Below are 14,845 nucleotides of genomic sequence, written 5' to 3' on the forward strand. Positions count from 1 at the left end.
AACTTTCACCCCTTTTAAGGGAGGGCATTCACAAGAGGAGCTGCTCACACTTCTACCTGCCTCTGAATGGCTTGACCTACCTGAATCCTACTCTAAGACCTCATAATTGATCAGAGAAATGAGGGTCTGAGAAGTTATTTTTGAGGTGCCAAAGGCAGATTCAAGACCTCACTTCTGACATTCAGACCACTGTTCTTTCTGTATCCTCAGCATCATCTTTTTAAAATGTAGCTGCTTTGGGTAGAGAAATGATCGAGTGCTCTGTCATGGTGTTCTAGTACTAGAGGAGTTTAGTCTTGCTCTCCTCTTAACCTATCACCTAATCACCTACTAGCCAACCAGTCAATCACCAATCAACCATACAAACACCAACCAAGAGAGCACCAAACAAACACTACCCAAACATTTGTCCAATCTCAGACTCTGGGTTGCTATAAATAATGACTTTTTAAAATTATAGATACCATACCGGGAATTAGTTCTTTTGACATTACTACTCATTTATTAACAGTATCTATTAGTAATATATATATATATATATATATATATATCTTAGTAGTAGATAATATAATATTACTCAGTAGATAAGTTATAAAATACTTCCTTTAACTTATGTTCAATAGCAACAGTTTGTTTCTGAAATTTAAATTCCTTTGGCAATTTAGGCTAGAGATAACTTGTAAACATTTTTTGGGGGGGCAGGCAAACCTTAATTTTAGTTTTCAGTCAAATCAATGTCTAGAAAAAATAATTGTAAAATAATTAAAAATAGGTAAATGGATTGAAAATAATAAAATAAGAATACACTATTTACAACCTTGTGTGAAATCAACAGTTGATAATTATTGGATTATTTTCAGTGTCCCCATAACAATGAGATAACTTAATGAATTAAAAAATGTAGTTATTCCCTCATTAGTGATTTTTGAATCCAACATTTAATTTTACTGACCTTTGCACAAATATATTTTATACATTTATAGAAATGAAAATAGCATGAGCCAGGCGTGAGTATATTAAGCATGTAACTATGTCTTACCTCTGGGCTGGGGATGTAGCCCAGTGGTAGAATGTGTGCTTAGCTTGTGTGAGACTCCTGGGTTCAAGACCCAGCATTTGTAAAAGAACAAAAACATATTCTCCTTCATTAATCTCTGCATTTCTTCTATAAGGCAGATGTTTTCTCTTGCTTTCATTTGATATTTGATGAAAAGATCCAGATGTGTTGAGCCACTCACTAACCCAGGACCACACAGCTTCTCAGAGGCAGAGTAGGGCTCAAATCTACGAGAGGCACAGGTTCTTGGCCAGTGGCGTAATGCAGGGAGAGAGGGGTGACTGCTTACCCGTGCTTGTCCAAGGTAGTCTTCATCCAGCAGGTGGAGGGGGGCTTGTGGTATAATCCCACGAAGCAGCCTCGACGCATGGAAGTATCTTTGGAAACTTAACAGTCTTTTCACCTTTTTCTTAGTGCCAATTTCCCCTGAGTGTGTTGTATCTGTAGAAAGTAAGCAGATGCAGAAGTTTAAATATCTAAAAGAGAGCCTGTTAACTCCATTATGTAAAGAGTAGTGTATTAAAAAAGAGAGACATTGGGGCTGGGAAGATGGCTCAGTGGTAGAGCGCTTGCTTTGCATGCCTGAGGCCCTGGGTTCGATTCCTAGCACCACATAAGCAAAAAGAAAAAAGCCAGAAGTGGCGTTGTGGCTCAAGTGGTAGAGCACTAGCCTTGAGCTGAAGAGCTGAGGGACAGTGCCCAGGCCCAGAGTTAAGGCCCTCGACCGGACCCCCAAAAAAAAAAAAAAAAAAGAGAGACATTGCCAGGTACCAGTGACTCATGCCTGTAATCCTAGCTACTCAGGAGGCTGAGATCTGAGGATTGTGATTCAAAGGCAGCCCAGGCAGGAAAATCAGTGAGACTTTTATCTCCAATAAACCACTCAGAAAACCAGAAGTGGGGCTGCGACTCAAGTGGCAGAGCACTAGAATTGAGCTAAAGAGTTGAGGGACAGTGCCCAGGCCCAGAGTTTAAGCCTCAGGACCAACAAAGAAAAAAAAAGAGATATTTAAAAGATAATCTCAATAATTAGAAGTCTAAGTTGGGTATACTTGAAATTCTTCTAGATCTGGAGCATATATCATATTTTGTTGGTTTGTTTTTTGAGACAGGATCCCACTATGCAGCCCAGGCTGGCCGTGAACTTGCCGTCCTCCAGCTTCAGTCTTCTGAGTTCTGGGATTACTAGAGTGCATTACCACACCCGGCTTCATATTTTAATATAGTCTAAATATATAGGTATTTCTAAATATATAGGTATTTCTTCTTTTTCTTCTTCTATTCTCCTCCTTCTCTACCTCCTCCTCCTCTTCTTCCTTTTCCTCTTCTTCTTCTTCCTCTTTCTCTTTCTTTCTTCTTCATGCTGGTCCTTGGCTGAGTCTTTCCCTAAGGTTTTTGCTCAAGGATAGAGCTTTACCATTTGAGCCACAGTTACACTTACAGCTTTGTGCAGTAATTGAGAGATAAGAGTCTCATGGACTGTTATCTGTGTCTGGCTGGCTTTGAACTGTGATCCTCAGATCTCAGTCTCCTGAGTAGTTAGGATTACAAGCATTACCCACCAGTGCTTGGCTCTCTCTCTCTCTCTCTCTCTCTCTCTCTCTCTCTCTCTCTCTCTCTCTTCTCTCTCTCTCTCTCTCTCTCTCTCTCTCTCTCTCTCTCTCTTTCTCTCTCTCTCATATAATTTATTGGTTAAAACATCAGGGTATTTCTGAGTGGACTTTTGGAAGACATGAACCATTTCAAATGCATGCAACAAATATAAGCATGCCAGCCTCATTATCATCAACAAGGACACAAATGAAGTTTTGAAATTCATATAGTTCATGTCCTCTAAAGATCTCGAGAAGTGCATGTCCCACAGTAGGCATTCCATTTCTTACATGAATGAAGGAATTGAACCTATACTTTGATATGATAAACTGATGAAAACAAGTGAGAAGCCACTGGCAGAATGGAGCCCACAAAGACCGCTTGTAGTATTGCTGTATGTCTAGCCACACCCTTGGTCACAGTATACTTATTTCCATGTGCACTTGTTTCCCTCTTTTCATGGGTAAAGTCTAGATCTATATTAGAAAAAATTTCACTTTTATAATTTTTAGTCAGGAGCACATGCAGAGGAAAGCAGGCCTGGCTGCTCTGAATCTTGGCTTTGTACGCACAGTAAACCCCAAACAATGGGGCCTGCATGTTGATCATCTGGGAATGCCTCATCTTTCCTCTGTTTAGGGTATTTGTTATAATTTTGAGTTCCATGCAGGTAAAAGACAAGATAGAACAAGGTATGACAGAAGCAAAATTACTTAATACATGAGCTTTGCATTTTCTACTAGACTACAAAATGGATACTACATCCAAAATTGGCAACAGGCATCACTTTGGTGGCCTGTAGGATGACCCACAGTATTTCAGCTGGGACGAAGCATTCCTTACAGACAATCAACTAAATATGCCCGGCACATTCCAGGAGAGTCTCCATGATGTGAACAGTCAAGGTTTGAATGTCACATGTGACATGAGTACTGAAATACCTTCCCTGTCAAGATAAGAGGTTGATGGCTACCAGGAAGCGATAACCTTCCATTAGAAAGGAATCATCCTCTCTTGTTTTCCAGAGAGGGGAATTACTAATCCTTTTTGCATGGAGAGTATTGATTCCTTTGTCGATAGTGTTTCTGAAATATTAAAGAACATTTGCCTCACCACACTTCGCCTTCTGGTGAAAGAGTTCATCGGACTACAGAGAGAGAGAGAGAGAGAGAGAGAGAGAGAGAGAGAGAGAGAGAGAGAGAGAGAGAGAATGTAGGATGAGAAATGAAGCTACATTTTTAAGTCTCCATTTCAGTGTAGCAGGAAATCAAGCCAAAAATTATAGGATTATTTAAAAATTACACAGAAGATAACTTTTCAGGGATTCCCTGAAGTAAATATGGGAAAATTTGAGCTCAAAATAAATAACGAAGAAGAGTTTGTAAACCACTGACAGAAACAAGAAACAATGCATCTACAGTAGGACAAGCTAGTAAGAGAATAAATTCATAAGAAGGGAAGGCCCCTCCTTACAGAGAGCTCACCCAATAAACACAAAAGGAATAACAGGGTTGGAAAATGATCATTTTTCAGTCATCACAGCAATAATTGAATTTGCCTAATAGATACTAAAATGCTTAAGGGAAACGTAAAAAGCAGCAAGAGAATTGCACAACATCAAAGTGTAGGTGCTTATTACTTAGAGAGGGGGCAATGGAAGTTTTTGTAGTAGTGAAATGGATATGGAATTCCATTCTCACTAAACATTCAGTACTCACTAATGAGATAAACTGACATTTGTCACTCAGAATATATATATATATATAGATAGATAGATAGATAGATAGATACATGCATACACATACACATACATGTATACACACACACATACACATACACACACACACACACTGAAGTTACAGAATCACAAGAGTTTTTCTTCCCAAAGGGCATATGTGACTCCAGTAACAAGGATACTGAAAAACACAGGGAGAAGGACACTGAACAAAACAAGTGGCCTGTAAGCTTAAAAAAGTCAATATTATGAAATATAATGATAGTGTAAGGTATTGTTCCATAACAACAGAGATGCTAGATTAAATGTAATGGATGAACCTTGTTTGGAGCCTGAGTCAGAGACACAATTTCAGTAAATGGCACTGTTGAGATAATTTGACCATAGTAATCAAAACAGCTTGGTACTGGCACAAGAACAGACCTCAGGACCAATGGAATAGAATTGAAGACCCAGAAATGAACCTACAGACCTATAGCCATCTAATCTTTGATAAGGGAGCTAAAACAATAGAATGGAAGAAAGACAGCCTCTTCAGTAAATGGTGCTGGCAAAATTGGTTAACTACTTGTAGAAAACTAAAGCTAGATCCTTATATATCACCCTACACCAGAATCAACTCCAAATGGATCAAAGACCTCGGAGTCAAAGCAGACACTCTGAAAACATTACAGGATGGAATAGGAGAAACCCTAGGTCTCCTTGGCTCAGGCCGAAATTTTCTGAATAGAGACCCGGAAACACAACAAATCAAAGAAAGGTTTGACAAATGGGATTGCATAAGGTTGCAGAGCTTCTGCAGGGCAAATGACATAGCTAGCAAGATCAATAGAAAGCCCACCGATTGGGAGAAGATCTTTGCTAGCCATACAACGGACAAGGGTCTCATATCTAAAATATACTTGGAACTCAAAAAATTAAACCACCCAACAACAAATCCTCAAAGAAACAACTGCCCAATAAATAAGTGGGCGAAAGACTTAAAGAGAAGCTTCTCTGAAGAAGAAAGAAGGATGGCCAATAGACACATGAAGAAATGTTCAACATCCCTAGCCATAAAAGAAATGCAAATCAAAACAACATTGAGATATCACCTCACTCCAGTTAGAACAGCAAAAATCAAGAACTCTAACAACAACAGATGCTGGAGGGGATGTGGACAGAAAGGAACCTTACTTCATTGTTGGTGGGAATGTAAACTTGTTCAATCACTTTGGAAAGCAGTATGCAGGTTCCTCAAAAGACTTCACATAGATCTCCCTTATGATCCAGCAATCCCACTTTTGGGCATTTACCCAAATGTATACAAACAAGACCACACTAAAGCTACCAGCACAACTATGTTTATTGCAGCATTATTTACCATAGCTAAGATATGGAACCAACCCAGATGCCCCTCAGTAGATGAATGGATCAAGAAAATGTGGTATATATACACAATGGAATTCTATGCCTCCATCAGAAAGAATGACATTTCCCCATTTGTTAGGAAATGGAAAGGCTTGGAAAAAATTATATTAAGTGAAGTAAGCCAGGCCCAAAGAAACATAGGTCCCATGGTTTCCCTTATTTGCAATATCTAGTATAGGTATGAGTCAAGCGGAAAAGGTCAGGTAATGTGATGTTAGGAAAACGAACCCTTAAATATGTATTTTAATGTTTTCGTTTCTTTCATGCATGTGTTTCTAACGCATTTATAAGATTATTTCTTTGTTGCTTTGTATGTCCCTCCCCCACAGTGTAACCCCCGCTTTCACTTTATTTGATGTCAGTATAACATGTGGAGGAGATGGGACAAACAAGTCGTTTAAGGATTCAGGTGGACCTGTTGCAAAATGAATTACAAAATGTCATGTCAAAGCAAACTTTACAATGTCGGTGTGGGGGGGGAGGGGGGTATGATTGGGTGGGGGGGAGGGTGGAGGCTGGGAAGGGAGGTGAAGGGTAAACAAAGGAGGAGGCTGCAATGCTTGGTAAGAAATGTATGCATTATCCTGCCAATGTAATTGTAACCCCTCTGTACAGTATGTTCTCAAATAAAATAAAATTAAATTAAAAAAAAAAGACAAAAAAAAAAGGCCGAAATTTTCTTAATAGAGACCCAGAAACACAACAAATCAAAGAAAGGTTGGACAAATGGGATTGCATGAAATTGCAGAGCTTCTGCATGGCAAAGGACATAGCTAGCAAGATCAATAGAAAGCCCACAGATTGGGAGAAGATCTTCACTAGCCATACAACAGACAAGGGTCTCATATCTAAAATATACCTTGAACTCAAAAAATTAAATCCCCCAACAACAAATCTTCAAAGAAACAATTGCCTAATAAATAAGTGGGCTAAAGACTTAAAGAGAAACTTCTCTGAAGAGGAAAGAAGGATGGCCAATAGACACATGAAGAAATGCTCAACCTCCCTAGCCATAAAAGAAATGCAAATCAAAACAACATTGAGATACCACCTCACCCCAGTTAAAATGGCTATAATCAAGAACTCTAATATCAACAGATGCTGGAGGGGTTGTGGACAGAAGGGAATCTTAACTGCATTGTTGGTGGGAGTGTAAACTTGTTCAACCACTTTGGAAAGCAGTATGGAGATTCCTCAAAAGACTCCACATAGAGCTCCCCTATGACCCAGCGTTCCCACTTTTGGGCATTTACCCAAATGTTCACAAACAAGACCACAAAGCTACCAGCACAACTATGTTTATTGCAGCATTATTTACGATAGCTAAGATATGGAACCAACCCAGGTGCCCCTCAGTAGATGAATGAATCAAGAAAATGTGGTATATATACACAATGGAATTCTATGCCTCCATCAGAAAGAATGACATTGCCCCATTTGTTAGGAAATAGAAAGACTTGGAAAAAATTATATTAAGTGAAGTAAGCCAGGCCCAAAGAAACATAGGTACTATGGTTTCCCTTATTTACAATAACTAGTATATGTCTGAGTCAAGCAGAAAAGGTCAGATAAGTTGATGTTAGGGAAATGAACCCTAAGATATGTATTCAAAAATGTTTTTTCTTTCATGCGATTGTTTCTAACACATTATAAGATTATTTCTTTGTTGCTTTGTATGTCCCTCTCCCACGATATAACCCCTACTTTCACTGTATTTGATGTTGTTATAATTTGTAGAGGGGAAGGGAAAAAACAAATCGTTTAAATAGGGATACAGGTGGACCCTTTGCAACAATGAGACATACAAGTTGTATGTCGAAAACGAACTTTACAACTTTGGTGCAAGGCGGGGGGGGGGGAGGGGGGAGGATTGGGTGGGCAGGTGGGAGAAGGATGGGATGGGAAGGGGAAACAAAGGAGGAGGCTACAATGCTTGATAAGAAATGTACTCATTATCTTGCCATGTAATTGTAACCCCTCTGTACAGTATTTTCACAATAAAAAAATTTTTAAAAAAGATAATTTGAGAGTAAGGCAATGAGCCTTTCTCATGTAACTGTAACAGCATCTTTACAACAGAATAACAGAAAAAAAGATAATTTGTAAAATTTCGATATGGAAATATATATGTGATAATAATGCTACATTTGTAAATTTATTGAGTTTGATAATTGAACTACACAAAAGAATGCCCTTGATTTTTGGGAAATACAGGCTGGAATATTTAGAGATGCAGGAAAATGATGTGAACAATAAATTCTTAAGTGGATATTTTTAATATATATATGATTTTAGTCAGCAGCACTTCCACAGGAAGTAATATATGTAATATATAAATAGATAATATATTTATTTATTTGTTTATTTGTGTGTGTGTGTGTGTGTGTGTGTGTGTGTTGGTACTGGGGTTTGAACTCAGGACCTCTGATTCCCACTTGGCTTTTTACACTCAAGACTGGCCTTCTGTCACTTGAACCACAGCTCCACTTCCAGGTTTTTGCTGGCTAAATGAAGATAAGTGTGTCATGGGCAAAAAAAAAAAAAGTGTGTTATGGACTTTTCTTCCAAGGCTGGCTTTGAATCACAATCCTTAGATCTCAGTCTCCTTAGTAGCTAGTATTGCAGGCTTGAAACTCATGGCTAACCACATATATATTTATATAAATAAATTATTTTAGTAGTAAGGCAGATATTACAGAATATAACAATGGCTGCATATGGAAGGTGAGCATATGAATTGCTTTATCTTTGGAAATTTTCCATAGAGTTAAAATGTGCTTATAATAAAAGTTTTATGGAAAGAGGGAATGAGAAGAGAGTGATGTGAATAACACGAGGAAAGACAACTTTTTACAGAAGTTTAACTTCAGAGGAAGTAGAGAAATGTGATGACAGCTTGATAGAAAATGATGTAAATTCTTCCAATAAATAAAGGAAATCCATTATTCCTGCTATGTGTAAGGCAAACCTCAAAAGAAATATTCATATATGACATATTCTTGTTTTAATGTTCTGTGAAAATTTTCAATTTCTAAAGTACTATGGGGAAATTTCCTTCTAGCTGAACAATAAGCAATCAAGATACCTGGAAAGAAAGGTAATGATAATTATCTGTCCCCTTAAAGTAAAACTTGAGCCTACTGCCTTATTCTCCAACCCAACTCCTCATCTGTTCTACATCTTTGGAGCAGAAGCTCAGATATTATTTTAAAAATACACTAATAAAGGCTGGGAAGGTGCCTCAGTGGTAGAGTGCTTGCCTTACATGCATAAGGCCCTGGGTTTGATTCCTCAGCAGAAAAAGCTTGAAGTGGTGCTATGGCTCAAGTGGTAGAGTGCTAGCCTAGAGCTGAAGAGCTGAGGGACAGCGCCCAGGCCCAGAGTTCAAGCCCCATGACCATCAAGCAAGCAAGCAAGTAAACAAACAAACAAACAAAAAAACACTAATAAGCCAGGTGCCAGTGGCTAATGGCTGTAATCCTAGCTACTAAAGAGGCTGAGAACTGAGGATCGCTGTTCAAAGCCAGCCTGGGCAAGAAAGCCTGTGAGACTCTTATTTCCAATGAACCACCAGTAAACTGAAAATGGCACTGAGGTTCAAAGTGGTAGAGCTTGCCTTTAGCTGAAGAGCTCAGGGACAGCACCCAGACCCCAAGTTCAAGCCCTAGGACTAAAAAAAAAAAATACACCGATAAAAATAATCTCAACAGAGAATCTTTTCATAATCAATTTTTAAAAGTGTTTGGATTTAAAAATGTACTATATGGGTTAGGTACTAGTGGTTCATGCTTGTGATCCTAGCTTCCTAGCTACTCAGGAGACAGATCTGAGGATCAAAATTTGAAGCTAGCCTGGGTAAGAAAGTTTGTGAGACTCAGATCTCCAACCATTAAAAAAAGGTTGGAAGCAGAGATGTGGCTCAAGTAGTAGAGTACTAGATTTGAGTGAAAAAATTTAGGGGCAGGGCCCGCCCTGAGTTCAAGTCCCTTTCCCCCCAAACCCCCCAAATAGCATACAGTGCTATTCACCATAAGATTGTTCAAAGTTGTCTAACAAATTGGTTATCCTGATACATCTTTATAAACTTTCAAATGTACTCTCTGAGATGGCCCACAAGGTATCTTCCAAGTTATTTTATTATTTGGTAGCCAGTATTTTCTATAACATCAGTGACTATGCTATTTAGCATTTTCATGTAAGTTATTCTTTAAGAAGAAAATCATTCAGAAGTGATGTTAGTAGTTAGTAAAAATCTTAATGTTTAATTTTCGTCAAGGACATATCAAAAAACAAAATGGAAAAAATCTCAAGGCAGTTTAAAGAAACGTTCAATAATGCCAGAAAAATAAATTTATTTAAAATATTATTAGTTAGCAGTCAACTGATGCTTAGGAAATACTTTGTGCTAGATGAGATAATGAGATTGGGTGTAAGAAACTAAAAGTTTTGTTTTAGGAAAAAAAATTCCATGTAAGAAACTATCTGTAAGTAAATTACCATTCTGTATAATTGATCAGGAATTATTTTGGAAGGTATTAAAATAAAATATACACATTTATTCTCCCAAAGACTTTAAATGCATAATTAGAAAATTTACTTTGGAGCGGGGTGCCAGTGGCTCACGCCTATAATCGTAGCTACTCAGGAGGCTTAGATCTGCAGATCGCGGTTCAAAGCCAGCCTGGGCAGGAAAGTCCGTGAAACTCTTATCTCCAATAAACCACTAGAAAACCAGAAGTGGTGCTGTGGCTCAAGTGGTAGAGCATTAGCCTTGAGCTGAAGAGCATAGGGACAGCGCCCAAGCCCAGAGTTGAAGCCCCATGACAGACAAAAAAAAAAAAAAATTACTTTGGTAATTAGGAGTATGATTATCTCTATTCTGTATAGAAACATAAATAGTTTAGAAGAACAAAGGAATATTAATAATATAGTAAGAATAAGACATCTATGTAATAAAACATCATTATTTAAAGGTACCCATCCTAATACATATTTGTTTGTTTCTTATTGCTCTATGATCTGCTTCTCATTTGGAATAGTTATACAGAACCCTTCCAAAGTGCTCCATTGCTTAATCTATGCGAGCATTGATCTGAGCTGTGAGATTCATTTTTGTTCACTTGTTCCTTTATGAATAGTGCAAATATGTATTAACATATGTTTGCACTACTTTGGGACTAATTTTAGGGTGATGAAATTTGTATTGGCACTGCTAGTCTAGTAATTTAAAAATTTTACAAGTTGGGGTTGGCCTAAGTGCAAAAAAAGTTAATAAAAACTATTTTCCCTTTTGAGTACCTTCTCCATGGCATAAGGGACTGATGAAATGTTGGTAGTAGGAGAAATGAATATCTACAATGAAAAGGATATACGTACACTCCTTTGATGAGGATGTCTTGGTTTTGTGTAGGAGGTCTGTATCAACCTTCTCAGAGATCAGACACTTAGAGACCGGTACATAATCCACCCCAGTGATATCAAGGACAAAGAAAAGAGAGCAGAGCTGGTCACAAGCAAATGTGAATACCAAACTACATAAACCTAATATCAGCATTTGTGACCCTTAATTTAATGGAACCTCTTAAAGAATGCATTAATAAATGCCCTTTCTACTAATGATTGTGCCAATAATTATGAGAATGAAAATCCCTGTTGAGTTAGAAGCTATTCATAGCCTTTTAAAATTCTCTTTTCATATGTCTTTTACCATAGATTTATCGTGTAAATGACTGGTTATACACAAGTTCCCATTATTCTTTTCTTTTCTTTATTCTCTTCTTCTTTTATTTCTTTTCTCTCCTAGCTTGGGATCTCTTGTGAAGTAGTCGTTCACTGTATGCACGTGTTGAAATATCACATTTGTACCTCATTAATGTGGAACATTTTTATAACTCGTAAAATAAGGTTAAGTTAAAACACTTAGTTGATGTAATTTGAGCAAATTCAGGTAGTTTACAGAAAAACCATGGTCCAATGACCTTGTTTTGAATAATAAACTAACTTGTAAAAGACAAGATGACAAAACTTACATTTGGCTTGAAATAATTTTCTCCATGGGTCCAGATACAGATATTTCAGCCACTGCCCTTGCTTTAAGTAAACCTCTGTTCTAACAACTAAACTCTACCCCAAGTGGTGCAAACTAACTCTCATTCACAGGTCTGATTTTCTTATTTAGGCTGTAAGGTCTAGGAGATCAGATTTTTGTTAGTTTTCTTTGAATTTGCACAGTATCCTGGAGGTGTGAATACATGTTGACATTCCTTCCCTGATGTGTATACTCCAATCTAAGTTCAAGAATGTTAAACCCTGGAAAAATCATGGTGAAATTCTAGCATTCAATATGCAGCTTTAAAAAAAGATGAGACAAGAAATTGAGGGGGCACAATTATGATATTCAATGCATATCCTGTGAAAGGAAAATTGAGAGGACTGGTAGGTTTGGGAGGTATGGGGTAGTAGGATGATATAAGGGGTGGTATTGGTTAGGATACATTGTACTTACAAACTGACATTTGAATGGTAACCACTTTATACAGCTATATATATATATATATATATATATATATATATATATTTAATTTGATTTTAAGTATCTAGAAACACAACTAGCAAATTTACAACAGAGTTTTCCTCTCTTGTTATTCATTCTAATAGGTAAGGGTTTAGGATCCTAGCAAAGATGGAAGGCTAGTAGATTATTGAGAATGGCAATTTTCTTTAAAGCAGGCATAAAGATTTGGAGATTGAAGGTACCTAGTCTAAGATGTACTAAGATGTGATTTTTTAAAAAGTAGATTACTTTAAGAAATAGGGAAAAAAGAGGCAGTATGTAGAAAACAGTATTGGTGGATTTCCAAAACACACTGTCGGCTTCTTCGTTTTTTGATGAGGTGCTAAAGATGTCAGTGTCTGAATGAGACTGGTGCGCGTTTTGAATTATTAAACACTTTGGTTCATTTTCATGTACTCTGAACAAAATTCATAAGTTGGTTTTGGCTACCATGACTTCACTATTCAAATCTCTCTTTTCACAGTTTAGCATCTCTAGACAGTAAAGTTTCCATTTATTCATAAGAAAATCCAGCTGCCAAAAAAATCTTTTAAAATAAAATATGATGTCTTCTTCAGCCCCTTAGAAATCCTCAGTGGCCATAAATGACCATATTTGTTTATTTCTACTTGGGCTCATTTTCTGAGTCAGAAAGTGGGATGTAGAGACTGATAATGACCAATCATATTATTTGGCCTGTGGAGATTGTTTTACCCAAGAGTAGACATATTCTTAAGACGAAGTCACTACTCTCTTTTGAGAGCTTGAGCAATTTGACTGAGATAGAACTAAATTCCTAACCATCCAGAGCCTTTGCTAGCCTCAGAATTTAATACAAGAGAAAACAAGTTGTAAATATTATAAAACAAATAAAAATACCAACCACAAAAACCATGGGCAATAACCAAAACACCACAAAAGTAAGAGAAAATTTAAAAAGAAAGAAGAAATCAAAACCCAAAGTGAAATAAAACACAACATCCCCTTAAAACTTTGCTTGAAGTCGGGCAATCCATTTGAGTTGGGAGGATCTAAGAAGTTACTTTAAGTTTGCGAAACTCAAATCTTGACTAGAATGTATTCAAGCTCTATGACATTAGCAGTTCTATGTACGAAAGTTACTCACGACTTCTTGACGATTGTCACTAGGAGAGTTTTGTTTTGACACCACTAGAGTGGGAGGAGGAAAAGGAGGAGAAGGAGGACAGGAAAAGGAGGAGGAGGAGAAGGAGGAGAAGGAGGAGAGATGGAGGAAGAACAGTCTTCTGTATGGCAGAGTCAAATTGTTTCTTTAGCTCTAACTTCTTCACATTTCTTTTTTTTTTTTCAGTTGCGAGTTTTCATTTATGTTCTCCACAGTGATGAGAAACCAACCTGGCTGTTGTGAACAACGGGGTAGGAGGGACTTGGTTTTCCCCAGTTGTCTATGTTCATACCTGCCGCATTCACAAAAGAAATGTCATCAAGAGGCTCAAAGGCTCGTCCTTCTCAACACACACATTTCTGGCAGAAAAGCTTCCTGGTTTGCCTACTGTAAAAATCCATTCCAATCCACAGAGTGTGAATTCCAGGGTTAGCAAGGGTTCGAAAACTATTGTTTGCTTTTTGTAAGGATGGAAAAGATCTTCAAAAGTAATTTCTGAAAAATTCTTGGGGCAGTAGATTTAAGAAAAAAAATCTGTTTGAATGAAATTTAAATAAATTAGTATGAATCAGATCAAATTTCCTCAGCCCTCACCGAGAAACACATGCCAGGCGCAATGTGGTTTTATTGAACCCTCCGCTTCTGAGTTTGAAATGTTTAGCAAATCCAGAGTTTTGAGGGCAATGGTTTGTGGTAAGCAAATTGAGGTGACCAAACTTTTAGTTGATTTTATGTCTCCTGAGGTTAAAAACTGCTACATAACTCTCTAGCTCTCAGCATAAATTTTAAATAAATGTGGTCTTTTATCTGGAGATATGTATTTCAATTGTTAAGCATTACTACCCGAATTCCAAACATGTGCTGTAAGGGAGGTCCACTTCTCTGCCTTTCCTTTCATGCCCACATCCCAGAAATTGGACTAATCCTTTGTTGTAGTCTTCTTTTCCAATCTATCTCACCTATGCCTGACAGATGTATTCCTCTAGCACCGTTCCAACCATGTCATCTTGCTGTCCCAAATCCTGCAATGGCTCCTCAAAGTCTGCGAAATTCAGATGATTTAATTTGGCGTTTGTGGTCTTCTACGATATGATGCCAATTTATTGTTCCATTTTGATCTCCCACAGGTCTCTGGCTCTCGCCGTTGCTCCCCATGGTTTTCTGTCGCAATACACAATTGAACTTTCTCCACCTGCTGAAGTCCCTTCCGTCCTTTAGCACCTTGATTCTCACCTCTGGCCTCCTGGTCTGATGCATACAGACACCTTTGGGTATGAATGCTTTGCAGTTGGTATTGTAGTAATTTAGTTTGTCTTAGTCTGTAGATGCTGCACACCATGAGCACTTTGAGAC

General features: G+C 37.7%; 1 protein-coding gene across 3 annotated transcripts in view; it reads right to left on the bottom strand.

The window, feature by feature from the left end:
* Positions 1 to 14,845, bottom strand: part of Pde7b (phosphodiesterase 7B) — a 308,541-nt gene that overhangs the window by 38,486 nt on the left and 255,210 nt on the right. For all 3 annotated transcript variants that reach the window (XM_070010918.1, XM_070010919.1, XM_070010920.1), the window contains one exon: positions 1,347 to 1,498. In XM_070010918.1, the coding sequence (XP_069867019.1) occupies positions 1,347 to 1,498 (152 nt within the window). The remainder of the gene's footprint in view (positions 1 to 1,346; positions 1,499 to 14,845) is intronic.

Source organism: Dipodomys merriami, unplaced genomic scaffold, assembly GCF_024711535.1.
Source record: "Dipodomys merriami isolate MVZ:Mamm:240054 unplaced genomic scaffold, mDipMer1.0.p SCAF_8, whole genome shotgun sequence".
In the NCBI taxonomy this organism is placed as follows: domain Eukaryota; kingdom Metazoa; phylum Chordata; class Mammalia; order Rodentia; family Heteromyidae; genus Dipodomys; species Dipodomys merriami.